Source organism: Dendropsophus ebraccatus, chromosome 2, assembly GCF_027789765.1.
Source record: "Dendropsophus ebraccatus isolate aDenEbr1 chromosome 2, aDenEbr1.pat, whole genome shotgun sequence".
Taxonomy (NCBI): domain Eukaryota; kingdom Metazoa; phylum Chordata; class Amphibia; order Anura; family Hylidae; genus Dendropsophus; species Dendropsophus ebraccatus.
In genome coordinates, this window is record NC_091455.1 from 133,445,549 (window position 1) to 133,459,363 (window position 13,815).

At 41.4% G+C, this 13,815-nt stretch overlaps 1 protein-coding gene across 6 annotated transcripts in view; it reads right to left on the bottom strand.

Annotated features, from left to right (window-relative positions):
• The window catches only part of TRAK1 (trafficking kinesin protein 1), a 152,282-nt gene that overhangs the window by 80,209 nt on the left and 58,258 nt on the right, over window positions 1-13,815 (bottom strand). For all 6 annotated transcript variants that reach the window (XM_069958354.1, XM_069958353.1, XM_069958352.1 and 3 more), the window contains one exon: window positions 9,065-9,259. Coding sequence is in view for 3 of the 6 variants with exons in the window: in XM_069958355.1 (XP_069814456.1) it covers window positions 9,065-9,259 (195 nt within the window). In the remaining 3 variants the exon portion in view is untranslated. The remainder of the gene's footprint in view (window positions 1-9,064; window positions 9,260-13,815) is intronic.

Consider the following 13,815-nt stretch of genomic DNA (forward strand, 5'->3'; position numbering starts at 1 on the left):
GGACAATTAAACTGTTAGGGTTGGGTCTGACGTCATTAGATAACTAGTATGACTAATGGGAAGGTCTCTATACCAGACATGTAAATTCTGTACAAAAGGAGCCTCTCATCACATAGTGGTTCTAGTAGGGTAGGCACTGACAGCGCTGAGGTATAGGGACGGACAGAAAGCCTTCCCCAGGTACTGTATACAAGAATATACAGTACATGAGGGAAGAGGACCCTGTTCTGCATAGCACTGCATGGAATCAGAGGGGCACCCGTGTCACTCCTTATTGCTGTCACTTAGAAATAAATATATATAGTTTAGTATAAAGTAAAAACTATACTAAACAAAAAAAAAAAAATTATAATTTTATTAACGCTAAAGTGAAATAACAGGTTAACTGGATTTGGGTGGCATTGCAAATACTATATATAATCAGCACTTTGTGGAACTTTCTATCATATAAATTGTTTAAGATTGTTTAATTAAAATGGTTTTCTGTGCATATTAAAAAGTTAGTTTACGGACTCCCTGTGTGTTAAATCAATAAAAGAGCTCATACAGAGCACAACAACAGAGCTCCTGCTGGGAGCTCCTGTTCTGCCAGCTCCTAAAGAAGCCCTGATCCTACACACAAAGCCCAGCTCGCTCAGCGACTGGCAGAATGGGAACACAGAAGTGTAATCATGGAAGGGATAGAGAGGAACTGGGAAGGGAGGTGTCCGAGCTACCGAGGGGGGGTCGGATCTGATATGTGATGATTTCATCTTGACCCAGCTGTGGTTGGGAAATAAATGGATGGAGTTATCACTATATGGGAAAAATGCACCTGAAGTGTTTTCCATAGACCAAGCTCACATTGGCCTTTGTCCAATGTACACCAGGAAAAGCTTCCAGGGTGTATGGTAAAGTCTGTGGCAGATGTCTACCAGTGGCTTCTGCCACCCATAAACTATACTGGCATGAGAATCTATTTAATGTTTAATCATGCCATATGTTCAAAAAGTTTTCCTTTTTCTCTTCTAGGCTACTGTGGTATCTGTAGTGCATTGGTTTGATGGAGGCCAAAAAGGCACACTCTTGTCCTTCATCTAAACGACCCCTATGACAAATCTAGTGTGTATGTTGGGAGCTTCCCCAGCATTTGCTAAATTCATTGAAAAGGCATAATGTAAATGTTGCCTAACAGAGGCCTCCCACAGATATTGTGCAGTGGAACCATCAGCAACAAATTCTGGGCTGACAAAAGCAAATAAGTCAGTCACTCTTTTAGATATGCTTAGCATGTACGCTGGGAGTTCTTTTCTAATGTACATACTAATTGTACAACACATACATGATGTTTTAATAGTCACCGGTTTTTTTCCTGTCCACAAGGATCCACCAACAGGTCTGCTTTGCAGCTCTCCTTTGTATTGCACAGTTAAGATAATTGTCAGTGCGTCAAGAACTGTTTGGGATCCATTTCGAGCATGATAAGCAATTGAGATTAACCGAGAAGAAAAGAAAAATCTTTCACCTGTCATCTCTAATGCTTGGTGGGTTTCAAGTCTCATGTGCTGCACACTGGAGTCAGCTAGTCTACTGTACTACACACAAGGCTCTATGCCAGCAGCACTCAAAGTCATGTTCACCTTGTGGCTGCTTAACTAATCTAACCCCCAACAATATATTTACACTCTAGCATCAATGGGCAACAATGGCTTCCTGCTGCCTGAAGGTCAATTACAATAAAATTATATACACAATAAGGAAGAATTAAAAAGAATCAGATCACCCTACGATGTTATTAGGTTATTTAAGTGCCATATTACCAGATTCATGGTAACTCCATGGTAATGTGACACAAGACTATATGGTTTGTTAGGGATTTTGCTTAACATATATGTCAATTTACTTCAATTTCTCCTTGCTGGAGCTTTCACGCCAAGTTCTTTACCACAGACCTACCTGACAGTCATTATCTGAATGGTCATTTTAGCTTCTTTCAATAGAATCATTAGTTTCCAGACACCTTTGGGACATGCATATTCTACTTGACCATAAAATAGTTATTCGGTTGCATTTTCTCTGCTACTGTTGTGATGTGTAGTTTAGGACATAAGTAATTTAGAAATCTATAATCATGCCTATAATGTTCGGTCAGCAAGCCAGCTTTGTAGGCATCCAAAACATAAGGATCCCAGTTGCAGCAGGCTTTTCTTAACCAAATTTAAATGATGAGCCGATTATAATGTACAGAATACTCACATAAATATCTACCTAATATGTCTCATTGTGATTTCATTACCTTCTAAAATGGTCTTTATAATAAGTGGAGCTTTCCTGATTCATGACAACAAATCCTCTGCAATAACAAAACTTTACATGAGGTCACCACCAGGCAAAGCTTTCCACCCTGCTTGATTACTGTAATCATGGTAATCAATGGTTAATAGAATTCCAGGCACACCAATACGGCTGGCAGTTTTCTTTTTTAAATATTTTTTATAAAATTTTCCAATACAGTACAAACAGAATAAACCACAGATGCAAGATACAAAGATCAGTATCAACCATCTACTGTTTTGTTTAGCTAGCAACGCATTAAGCCCCTATTACACAGGGAGACTGTGAGGAGCAAACGAGCACTGTCAGCAATCGTTTGCTCCTTGTTCCCCGCTCGCTGCCCGGGTGATCGCTTGATCATCCGGGCAGCCCATATCATACAGCAGCAGTCTGAACTACTACAACAATCATCATTCATGTCAGCTGATCGTTGTGTTCTACTGTGTAAATACAGTGGTACTGTGAAAATACAGTGGTACCTCGGATTACGAGTAACCTGGTTTACGAGTGTTTTGAAAGACGAGCTCAGGCTTTTTAAAAATTGTAACTGGGTTAAGGAGCATTGCTTTGCAATACGAGCAGCTCCCCCTGTGCCTGCATCCTAATCATGTGTGTTCTGCCTGCCCTACTCTGTTTAATCACACTCTGGGTCCGCTGCCTGGCTCTCACATAGACATTGCACAGCACTACTGCCATTACAGTGTCCCAGGAGCTTGTCAGTGAGGAGGGCCAGCTGCATGCTTGTGTGTGCAGGTACCTGACGAATCCCAGCATGCCCATCCTCTATTGGGTCTGCCCTGTTCCTCTGTGATCCTCCTGTGTCCTGGTACCTGTGCTTCCAGCTTTGTCTCTAATTGTGAAGGGGCTGTATCCACAGCAGCATGGAGCAGAGGCAGAGAGCCCTGACAGGTTATTAACCCCTGTAGCACCCTTGTAATAGTACATTGACCTGGACCACGGAAGTGGGGGGGGGAGGGTTAAGTTTGTTAACCCCTGCTGCACCCTCATCTGGACCACTATGGATGAGGGTTAGGGGGGATGTTGTTGCAGCACCCCCTCTGGAGGATTTGGAGGGGGGGGGGGGGCTGGGATGCACATGGAATAGTGGAGTCAGACATCCTTACAGTGCAGGCACAGAAGTGTATGTAAAGTTTTCTCTGCCCTGTATTCTCTGGCCAGTTTCAGCTTCCTGATAACAACTTAACCCTTACAATCCTGCTGGTGTGTACTTTGCATATAATCAAGAGGTAAAACTATACTGATACACAGTGATATTTTTGGGCTGTGGGACAAATCATCTGCGATTCAATGATTTCTTATGGGAAAATTTGCTTTGGTTTGGTTGCTTTGAGTAGATTTGGATTACAAGCACAAATGATGCTCGTAATCAAAGGCACCACTGTACTATCATGTATGTATGGGATATTCTTTGAGACTGGTCATATACAATAGCCTGCAAAGAAAGTGTGGAAACCTTGATGATCACAACTGCCAAGAGGGGTAAATATACCACTAACTTTAAGCTTAACCTAACCTACTGTACCCTGGATGTGTTAAGTGTTACTAGGCTGAGTATAAGACCCAGGCCCTAAAAAGCCTCTATAGGTGGCTCAAGAAAAGCAGATGGATAGGAACCTGCTTCTTGTATTAGTCTCCCAAGTGCAAGATCTCTTCCATCCTATTAGTAGAAACAAAGAACTAAAAGAAAGCCAGAGCGCCTCAGAGTAGTACCTCTGGATTGAAATATTGGTCTAACACATGTAAAAAATCACTGCTCACCTTTTGGGGTTGTGGAAGCAGAGCCACAACACCCAACAGCACATGTAATGATGTGTCCGACACACCTCCCAGGGATTGGGATAGCAGCAGTCTTCACAACAGGTCCAGACCGGGCTCCTTGTGCAAGGACCCGTGGAGTCAGGTAAAACCAAAAGGTGCCAAAAATGACAAAAAAATTACCTGGAGATTGCGCTCACCATAAAACAACGTAGTAGAAACCGATGTTCACATAAAACACGATTTATTCAGTCCAACAATAACACGTTTCAGGGCTATGGCGCCCCCTTCGTCAGATTCAGGACATTTCCTCCTCCCAGGTAGTTAACCCTATACACATCAGTGCAAAATTTACATAGTCAAGGTGACATCTACAGAATTCACATAAAAATACACATAAAACCTTCATACAAAGTCCATAAAATCCATATGTACATTTCCCATATAGTTCATATAAAATCAAATTCATGTGATGGTAAGTAAATGTGAGGGTAAGTAAATCAATTCATAGCGGGCAACCCAGTATACATATATCAATTCCTAATGAACAACTCATTTACAGTTCTACATATCAACAATGTTCTATATTAGTCCACTTACCACATCCTGAAGCATAAGGGAAGGGAAAGGGGCAATTTCTCATAGATTCCCTTAGAGGCAGCAGCTGGAAGTACTCTGCATTCCAACTCATGGAGAGCAGAGAAAACAGTCATGTGATCGGACCAAGAGCGGTCACATGATCAGACCACATCACATGATCGGACCAAGAGCAGTCACATGATCAGACCACATGATCGGACCAAAGCCAGGAGTCGGATCGTGTGATTACTAATCTATTAGGCATAAGTGTCATGTGGCAAGAATCCTATTTGACATGAGTGTCACTAGAAATGGTGAAAGTAAACATAGAACATTCTATGTTTACTTTCACCATTTCTAGTGACACTCATGTCAAATAGGATTCTTGCCACATGACACTTATGCCTAATAGATTAGTAATCACACGATCCGACTCCTGGCTTTGGTCCGGTCATGTGGTCTGATCATGTGACTGCTCTTGGGCCGATCATGTGACTGTTTTCTCTGCTCTCCATGAGTTGGAATGCAGAGTACTTCCAGCTGCTGCCTCTAAGGGAATCTATGAGAAATTGCCCCTTTCCCTTCCCTTATGCTTCAGGATGTGGTAAGTGGACTAATATAGAACATTGTTGATATGTAGAACTGTAAATGAGTTGTTCATTAGGAATTGATATATGTATACTGGGTTGCCCGTTATGAATTGATTTACTTACCCTCACATGAATTTGATTTTATATGAACTATATGGGAGATTTTATGGACTTTGTATGAAGGTTTTATGTGTGTATTTTTATGTGAATTCTGTAGATGTCACCTTGACTATGTAAATTTTGCACTGATGTGTATAGGGTTAACTACCTGGGAGGAGGAAATGGACCGCCCCTCCTTTAGCCTAATCATTGTAATTCCTTGCAGTATATAAGTATGGTCTGTGTCATGAGCATACTACGTTTGTCCTGAATCTGACGAAGGGGCGCCATAGCCCTGAAACGTGTTATTGTTGGACTGAATAAATCGTGTTTTATGTGAACATCGGTTTCTACTACGTTTTTTGGTGGTGAGCGCAATCTCCAGGTCCTTTTTTTGTCATTTTTGGCACCTTTTGGTTTTACCCTCTTCCATCCTATAACCTGGTCCCCTTTCTAAACCTAAATAAATCATGAAATTCAACAGTGAAGCATAACACTAGTAAGGGCGCCATCAATTTCATAGAGAAAGATGAGGCCTGGCATTAGAGCTAACCTCTCCAATCATTGACTAGTTCTGAAACTTGAACTTGATATGCACAACTGTGCCCTGGTACAAAGGGTAGAAAGCATAACAGTTATAAGCGTGTACCTGCAAAATGTATTGTTCATCCTAAGGAAAATAAAACTCATGGCCATTAGGCAAGTGTTAGAACAATACACGTCCCCACTAGTTTGAGTAGAAGGCTATAGCTCAGTGGATACGTGTAATGTATGATACAATGAAATAAATCATTGGGATTACACAAGATTAGTGAAGGGTGAAGACATTTCCTCACAATCAAGGTTATAGGAAGGTAATATGCACTGCTGCCAGCATGGGAGGATCTGCTGCCTGGAAAGAGTGATCTAGTCATGAGCTGGAAGAAATTATATTTGTCCTGTGACATAAGGCTTTATTTGCACTAATGAGGTCTCTGAAGTCGGCTATACTAATGGCAGCCAAAAGGAATCAGGACTTCCCTAAAAAACAGAGCAAAGGTCCAATGAAAGAGATATGTAGAGTATACTAGTCACATTATACTGTATACTGAGGACAGCAACCAGCAGCATGGCAAATATGTCTGATTATGTGAAGGGAAAAGGAACGGATATGCTTCAAGAAGTGTCCTTGCATTATTGTTCTGTGAGTGGCTCATTGATAGTATGCTCAGTTACATCTGACCCTGCAGTGGTTATTCACACTAGATTGCACAGAGACTCACTAGAGACAGGCAAAGTCTACAGTCCTCACACATCACCATGTACAACAGATAACCTACAAGGATTACACTAGAGTGAACTTCTCTACAGACACTGACATTTACACAGACTTTGTGTACAATAATCACACACAGTTTTGGAAACAATTAAAGGACTCTAGAAGCATCTCATAATCTCAGTTATAAGTGCAGGAGTCCTAAACCAGTCAGACACATCAGATGGATGTAGAATGAACCTACCCATTTCTACAGGACCAGCTGACAATGCAATGGACCAGATTTAGCAACATATTGGAGATGAAAGTTAGACACATTAGTCAGGTAGCAGCCAATCACAGCTCAGCTTTCTTTTCCCAAAATATGCTTAATCTTACTCTCAGATAGATAAATTTGGGCTAATCTGTATGTGGCAGATGGTGGGGAACCAGGGCGTAACCATTTCATGTATCTTCTCATTTTCCGTCCTAATACATCCAGAGACAGTGGTTCAGGTGGTTTATTTGTGATTAGTCACATTCTGTTACTTGCGGTATACTACAACTATTACTTGGCTAAACTGTGCCAGGACTTTGAGACATAATCCTGGCGCATTTTTGGTGCATGGTGCTGCATCTTACACCATGTCCCATTTTCAGACAGATTAGGAAATTGCCTAAGATTCATTGGAAGGTAACACAGTTTTTGGGGCTCAATCTGTGCCAGAATTGTGTTGCATTTATAATAGTATATTGACCCCAATATGTATTGTCTGCACAGTCCAGATAATCTGTAATAACTGTAGTTTAAAGTGTAAATAAGTAGTGTGGTAGGAGTCTTTCTAGTATTATCTCCGTATTTGACTAGAAAAAGAGGGACAGCAATACATGAGAAGAAAATAAGAATGGCTAAATATTCATATTACTAGATAAGTAAGTGGTTAGCCATACAGAGATAGCACAATATGCAAGCAAAGTCAAGTAGTTTATGTTTTTTTTCTTATTTAATTTTTTTGCACACTATTATGGGGGCTGCCATCTTGCTTGAAGCCCCATGGACACAGGCGACAATAGACAGGACCTCTCCCCTTGAGATAAATGTGAACCATTACTGAGCGTACTTTGGTCTTTGAAAAGGTAATTCCACTGAGAGCTGCTATTGCCTTATACTGCGGCCTCCAGTCTACTGCTGTCAACTGTTGCTGCAATGCTGTACAGATCACTTTACAACAGCCTCCTCTTATCACCACAAAAGAATAGAAATTAGTTTTTTTTAGACTTAATAGTAATAATAAAAACTTCAAGATTTCAGGATAATTTTATATTATAGATTAGGGGTGTCAAACTCAAATACACATTGGGCTAAAATGGAAAAACTGGACAAAGTCACAGACCAACCTTGATATTTATCGAAGTGTGCATGCAGCATTCTTGTCAGGAAAGAGTCCACATCACTTTGGCATGTACCACCCCTGAAGCACAGACCCGGCTGCCCAGAGAACTTAGCCCCACATCATATTAATAGTTCACCTTAGGTGCTGCACTTTTATAACACCTCCTACTGTATATACAAGCTTATCGGTAGTGCGCAAAATTTTAAAAATGACCCCTTCTGTAGCCCATGGGGCATTAACTACCTTAATAGAACCCCCTAATGCTGCCGCATAAAGTAGTTTCCCTCACACAGTAGTTACCCCATTATTTCCCCCACGCAGTAGGTAATATCATAATATTGTCCTATATAGTTGTCAGTCTCCTTCAATAGTGCCCCATACAGTAGTCTGCCCCCCTCAATATTGCCTCATATAGTAATCATTACCCCCCCCCCAATAGGGCCCCATATAGTACTCAGAATTTCTCAATAGTGCCCCATGTAGTTATTACCACCCCTCAATAACGCCACATATAATACTCATTTCCCCTCAATAGCATCCCATATAAGTAATAATTACCCCTTAATAGCGCCACATATAGTAATCATTACCCCTTTAATAGTGCCCCATATAGTAATCATTACCCCTCAATAGTGCCCCATATACTGTAGTAATCATTACCCCTCAATAGTGCCCCATATAGTAATCATTACCCCTCAATAGCACCCCAAATAGTAATCAGTCCCCTCAGTAGTGCCCCATATAGTAATCATTACCCCTTAATAGTGCCCCATATAGAACTAATAAACTTATTAAATTCTATTGAACGTTACAGTGTTCTCCAATACATGGATATAACCTACAGTGCTGTTAATACAGGGTCTAGTTGACAAGAGAACAGGCTGTACCACTGTATTTTTATATTATTAAATAAAAGGTATGTGAACTATATATGCAAAGACAGTAATTTACAGTATGAATAGTTACATCCAATATCTAGGTATAAATTAGCACACAAAAAGGTGTGAACAGAATCTGACACTGTAAGTGGCAGCAAAACTTTATTCTTAACTTGGCCTGAATTGAATGCAAGTACTTACGGAAGTATTTCAAGGTCTCTTCAATTTGTTCAGTAGTCAGGTCAATGTTGGCATCAGGAGAGATGAGTGGTGTTTGGAGCCAGTCGTCGTGATCATACCCATAGATGGTGTCGGCTCTTAACTTGTAATGAGGCAGCTGCTCCTCCAGCAGACTGATGATTTCAACTTCCGGAAGGTCAGTACTATTGCACACATCTATATGAAGAAAATACAATTTATGAGAAGTCAAAAAGATAAAAAAGTTGCCTACTAAAGTCATAAAAGGTAACATGACTGCTTTCTTTAACTTTACAATGCATTAACACCTACTAACATTTAAGGGTCCTTGTCTTTTGGCATTTCAGAGAGAAAGGTCAAAAGTTTTGAGGTCCACCCATCATTAGAACAAGCGTCAACAATGCCTGGCTGTGTGCATCACTCGCCAGCTCACTGAGATTTTCATTCAGTTGCACTAGACAGGCTCCTAGACAAGTCTATGGAGAATGCTTGCAACAGCGGTGATATTGCAGCAACCAGTAGAGGGAAGCGCACAGCAATGCACTTCTACTCCCTTGCTCGAATGATCGTGGGGGTCTTAACTCTCACATTTCAACCGAAAAAAAGTTCTGACATACCCGTCATGCGGCCGTTAAGGGTAAGCAGAGAGGGCTACCGGCGTGAACCCTATCTGCAGCCCGCGAGCTGCCGATTGCCGCTGACAGCTAATTAACTATTTAAATGCAGCTGCCAAAGCTGACAGCTGCATTTAAATAGTAGCTCTGCCCCTCTCTCGGGTGTCTAGTGGGGGGGGGATCTTCCCCCTGCAATGCAATCGCGAGGGGAGATCCCTTGAACTGAGCCGGCCTGGGCTCAGCAATGGAATGACACTGATCCCGGCTCGGCAATTAGTGCATCTGGTCTTCTGCAGACCAGTATAATAGAGCAATGATATGATGGATCATTGCTCTATTATATACACAGCATTGATCTCAATGGGAGATCAGTGCTGTGTACATATAGAAGTCCCCCAGGGGCTTTTAATGTATGTGAAAAAAAAATAAAGTGTTTCTATTAATAAAAAAAAAAATCCCCTCCCCTAATAAAAGTTTAAATGACCCCCTTTTTCTCATTTTATAAATATAAATAAATAAATTAAAAAATAAACATATTTGGAATCGCCGCTTGCGTAATCGCCTGAACTATTAAATTATCACATTCCTGATCTAGCACAGTAAACAGCGTAAGTGCAAAAACCTGCCAAAGTGCAAAATTGCGCATTTTGTTTACATCAAATGCAAAAAATATGTAATAAAAAGTGGTCAAAAAGTACGCAGACAAGGAACCAAAGGAAAGAACAGATCATGGCGCAAAAAAATTACACCTTGCAAGTTACATATTGTTGTAATCGTACTGACTTGAGGGATATAGATAACATGTCAGTTACAGCATAGGGCGAACAGTGTAAACACAAAAGTTAAATATTTTTGCAAATACATTAATTTTACAAACTTGCCTCCTCCTGATATGCTGCTCTTTCCCTCCCATTGTTGACAAATTCATTGTCTACCGAGCACCATTCTTCAGTAAAACCAGTGATCTGGCTGGTGTATCTGTCTGTCAGTCTAAACACTGCTTTTAGAGCAAAGTGGCAGATACTGCAGGGAATTGTAGGATCATATTACACAGCATCTAAAAAATTTATAAACTAGCCGATCTAGTGCATGGTGCTTATAAACCTTACCAGCACTACGCGCAGCTTAGGAGTGAGGAAAAATTATGTCACCATTATATGACACAGCAAGCATGCTACAATAGATACTTCTGTCCCTCGGATACATTTACTAAAATAAAAAAATAAAAAAAATTCTAGCAAATATGATATATCATAATAAATTACATACAATAGCCAGCTTCTACTTAAAGGAAATCTGACAGATGTCAGGAAATGCTAAATTAACATATCCAATGTTCATCTACCGTGATATTGGTAACGCATAAAATCCACTTTTTTTCTCCTGGCCACAAAAGTCCAAGAGGAAGGGCCGAGCTACTCCAATACAGTACACTGCTAACCTCCTTGCTCGAGCACCCCTCTCTTCCTATCTTGATTGATATCTTAGATTTGGAGAAAGGGCTCTGAACTGGAATCCAAGGCCACCAGCAATCAGGATGGAGAGGGAATGGTGGAGGAGCAAGGAGACAGTGATGCTGCTGCATTTGAGCAGCTCAGCCAGCTTCCTATTTCCTATATGACATTGTCCATTGCCAATTACTTGACAATGAGCTGTCCAGCTTCCTTCTGAGGCTTCCTTTTTGGGCTGACAAAACGCCACAGTTTTTTTTCTCATCTTAGTGTAAATACTATAGGCCTTATGATTAACGTTTTTTTGGTTTGTTTGTTTACTCATGTGACTCCTTATCATGTGATTCCATTCCCAAAATGTCAGAATAAAATCCAATACGCATACAGCCATGGAATTTTTTGTAGTGTTTTTACTCCCATATAGAAGGCTATAGGGGGAAAACACCATTGTTCATGTGAAAAAATTAAATCACCCTGCAGAGATTTCACTAAACTGCAAATGCACTGAATAAATAAATAAAAAAAATAAAAAAAAAATACCCTTGAAAATACACAAAAGCAAAACGCTTCCTGTGGGTATTGAGTTTCATTCTTTTTTTTTTTAAATTCAGGAAAAACTGTCACAAATTTGTGTCAATTGGTACTTCCATCTAAAGCATCTTTTAGCTATCTCTACAGCTAGCATATACTTAAACAGTGAATGGGTCTGTGGAAGCCATTGACTCCCATTCTCTGGATAGTACAGGGTTCTATGAGGTAGGACCCACATTTATCAGACATTCTAAGTATATTCTGTAGATATGCCATAAATCTTTATAACTTAAAGGGAATCTGTCAGCTAAAATTCACATTCCAAACTGCTGACACAGTATTTGACTTTTTTTGGAAGCACAAAGTCTAAGAGGCTTTTCCAAACTCCTGAAGTGCAGCAAACTAACACCTCCATACTCCTGCCTCCCCTACCTGACCCTGCTTGGGACCAGGGCTGTGGAGTCGGAGTCGGAACTAGCTTTGGCTGGAGTCGGAAAAAAAATGTACCGACTCCAGCTTTAAAAAAATCTTTAAAAAATGTAGAATTGAATTTTGATATGAATTTTACAAGTTTTGCTCTTGAATATATATTATGAGCAACATTCTAATAGGACACTGTCCCTATTACATAAGGGTGGTCATGGAAAAGTTGTCTGTCACTATTTGGCAGTTTGTTTCTGAGCTGGAAGAGTCCATTGTGTGGGGGGGGGGGGGGGAGATGTGTGCTGTTCTCTTCCTGGATGACTGTATATAAGCAGCAGTGTAATATGAAGATATTCTGTGTAATATAGAGGAGGAGTAGAAGACATAAGTAGTGTAGCAGTAACCTCTGTCCTCAGTGTGGTGTTTTCTCTCTGGGAGAAGATTGTGTGTTTTTCTTCAGTGTTCAATGGCTGCAGCTGTGTGTGTGTGTGTGTGTGTGTGTGTGTGTGTGTGTGTGTGTGTGTGTGTGTGTGCGCTATGGCTGCAGTAGGCTGCGTGTGCTATGACTACAGCAGGCTGTGTGTGTGTGCGTGCTATGACTACAGCAGGCTGTGTGTGTGTGCGCTATGACTACAGCAGGCTGTGTGTGCGTGCGCTATGGCTGCAGCAGGCTGTGTGTGCGTGTGCTATGGCTGCAGCAGGCTGTGTGTGTGTGTGCTATGGCTGCAGCAGGCTCTGTGTGTGTGCTATGACTACAGCAGGCTCTGTGTGTGTGCTATGACTACAGCAGGCTGTGTGTGTGTGTGTGTGCCCTATGGCTGCATCAAGCTGTGTGTATGTGTGCTATGGCTGCAGCAGGCTGTGTGTGTGCTATGGCTGCAGCAGGTTGTGTGTATGTGCGCTATGGCTGCAGCAAGCTGTGTGTGCACACTATGGCTGCAGCAGGCTGTGTGTGTGTGTGCTATGGCTGCAGCAGGCTGTGTTTGTGTGAGGTGTGGGCTATGGCAGCAGCAAGTTGTGTGTGTGTTTGCTATAGCTGCAGCAGGCTGTGTGTATGTGTGCTATAGCTGCAGCAGGGTGTGTGTGTGTGTGTGTGTGTTCTATTGTGTGCCCCCACAGTGACCTTCTATATCACTGTGTGACCTCTATATGACTATGTGACCTCTATATAACTATGTTTGACCCCTCTCTATATCACTATGTGTGAACCCTCTCTATATCACTATGTCTGACCTCTATATTACAGGGATCTGGCATTGTTAGCAGTGTTTCTGTGTGTATGGTGAATATTTAGTTAGAAACATAGAAGATTGTCAGCGGGAAAAGATCACCTGCTCCATCCAGTCTAGTTCTGAGTTGTTCAGGACATGGAGGCTGGAGACACTGCACACACAGGAGAATCAGCATTATATATGTTTCCTTATTCCCTCAGAAGTTGCCCCAGGATCATGTAGGACATTAGGGAGAAGCTGCTAAGCCAGTGTGATAAATAACTCCCCTGGTATATGACTGGCCATTTATAAAGGAGCAGGAGTCGGAGTCGGACCTGATAAAATTCAGCAGTCGGAGTTGGAGTTGGAGTCGGAGCTGCGGCTTACCGACTCCACAGCTTGGGATTCATCCAGATCAGTAATGTTAAAGAGCGCTGATCTGCTAGATCAGTGCTTCTGGACTGAGCCAATTATATGGCTCGATAATCATGCAGCAAGGACATCATTAGGGATGTCTGCGCAGG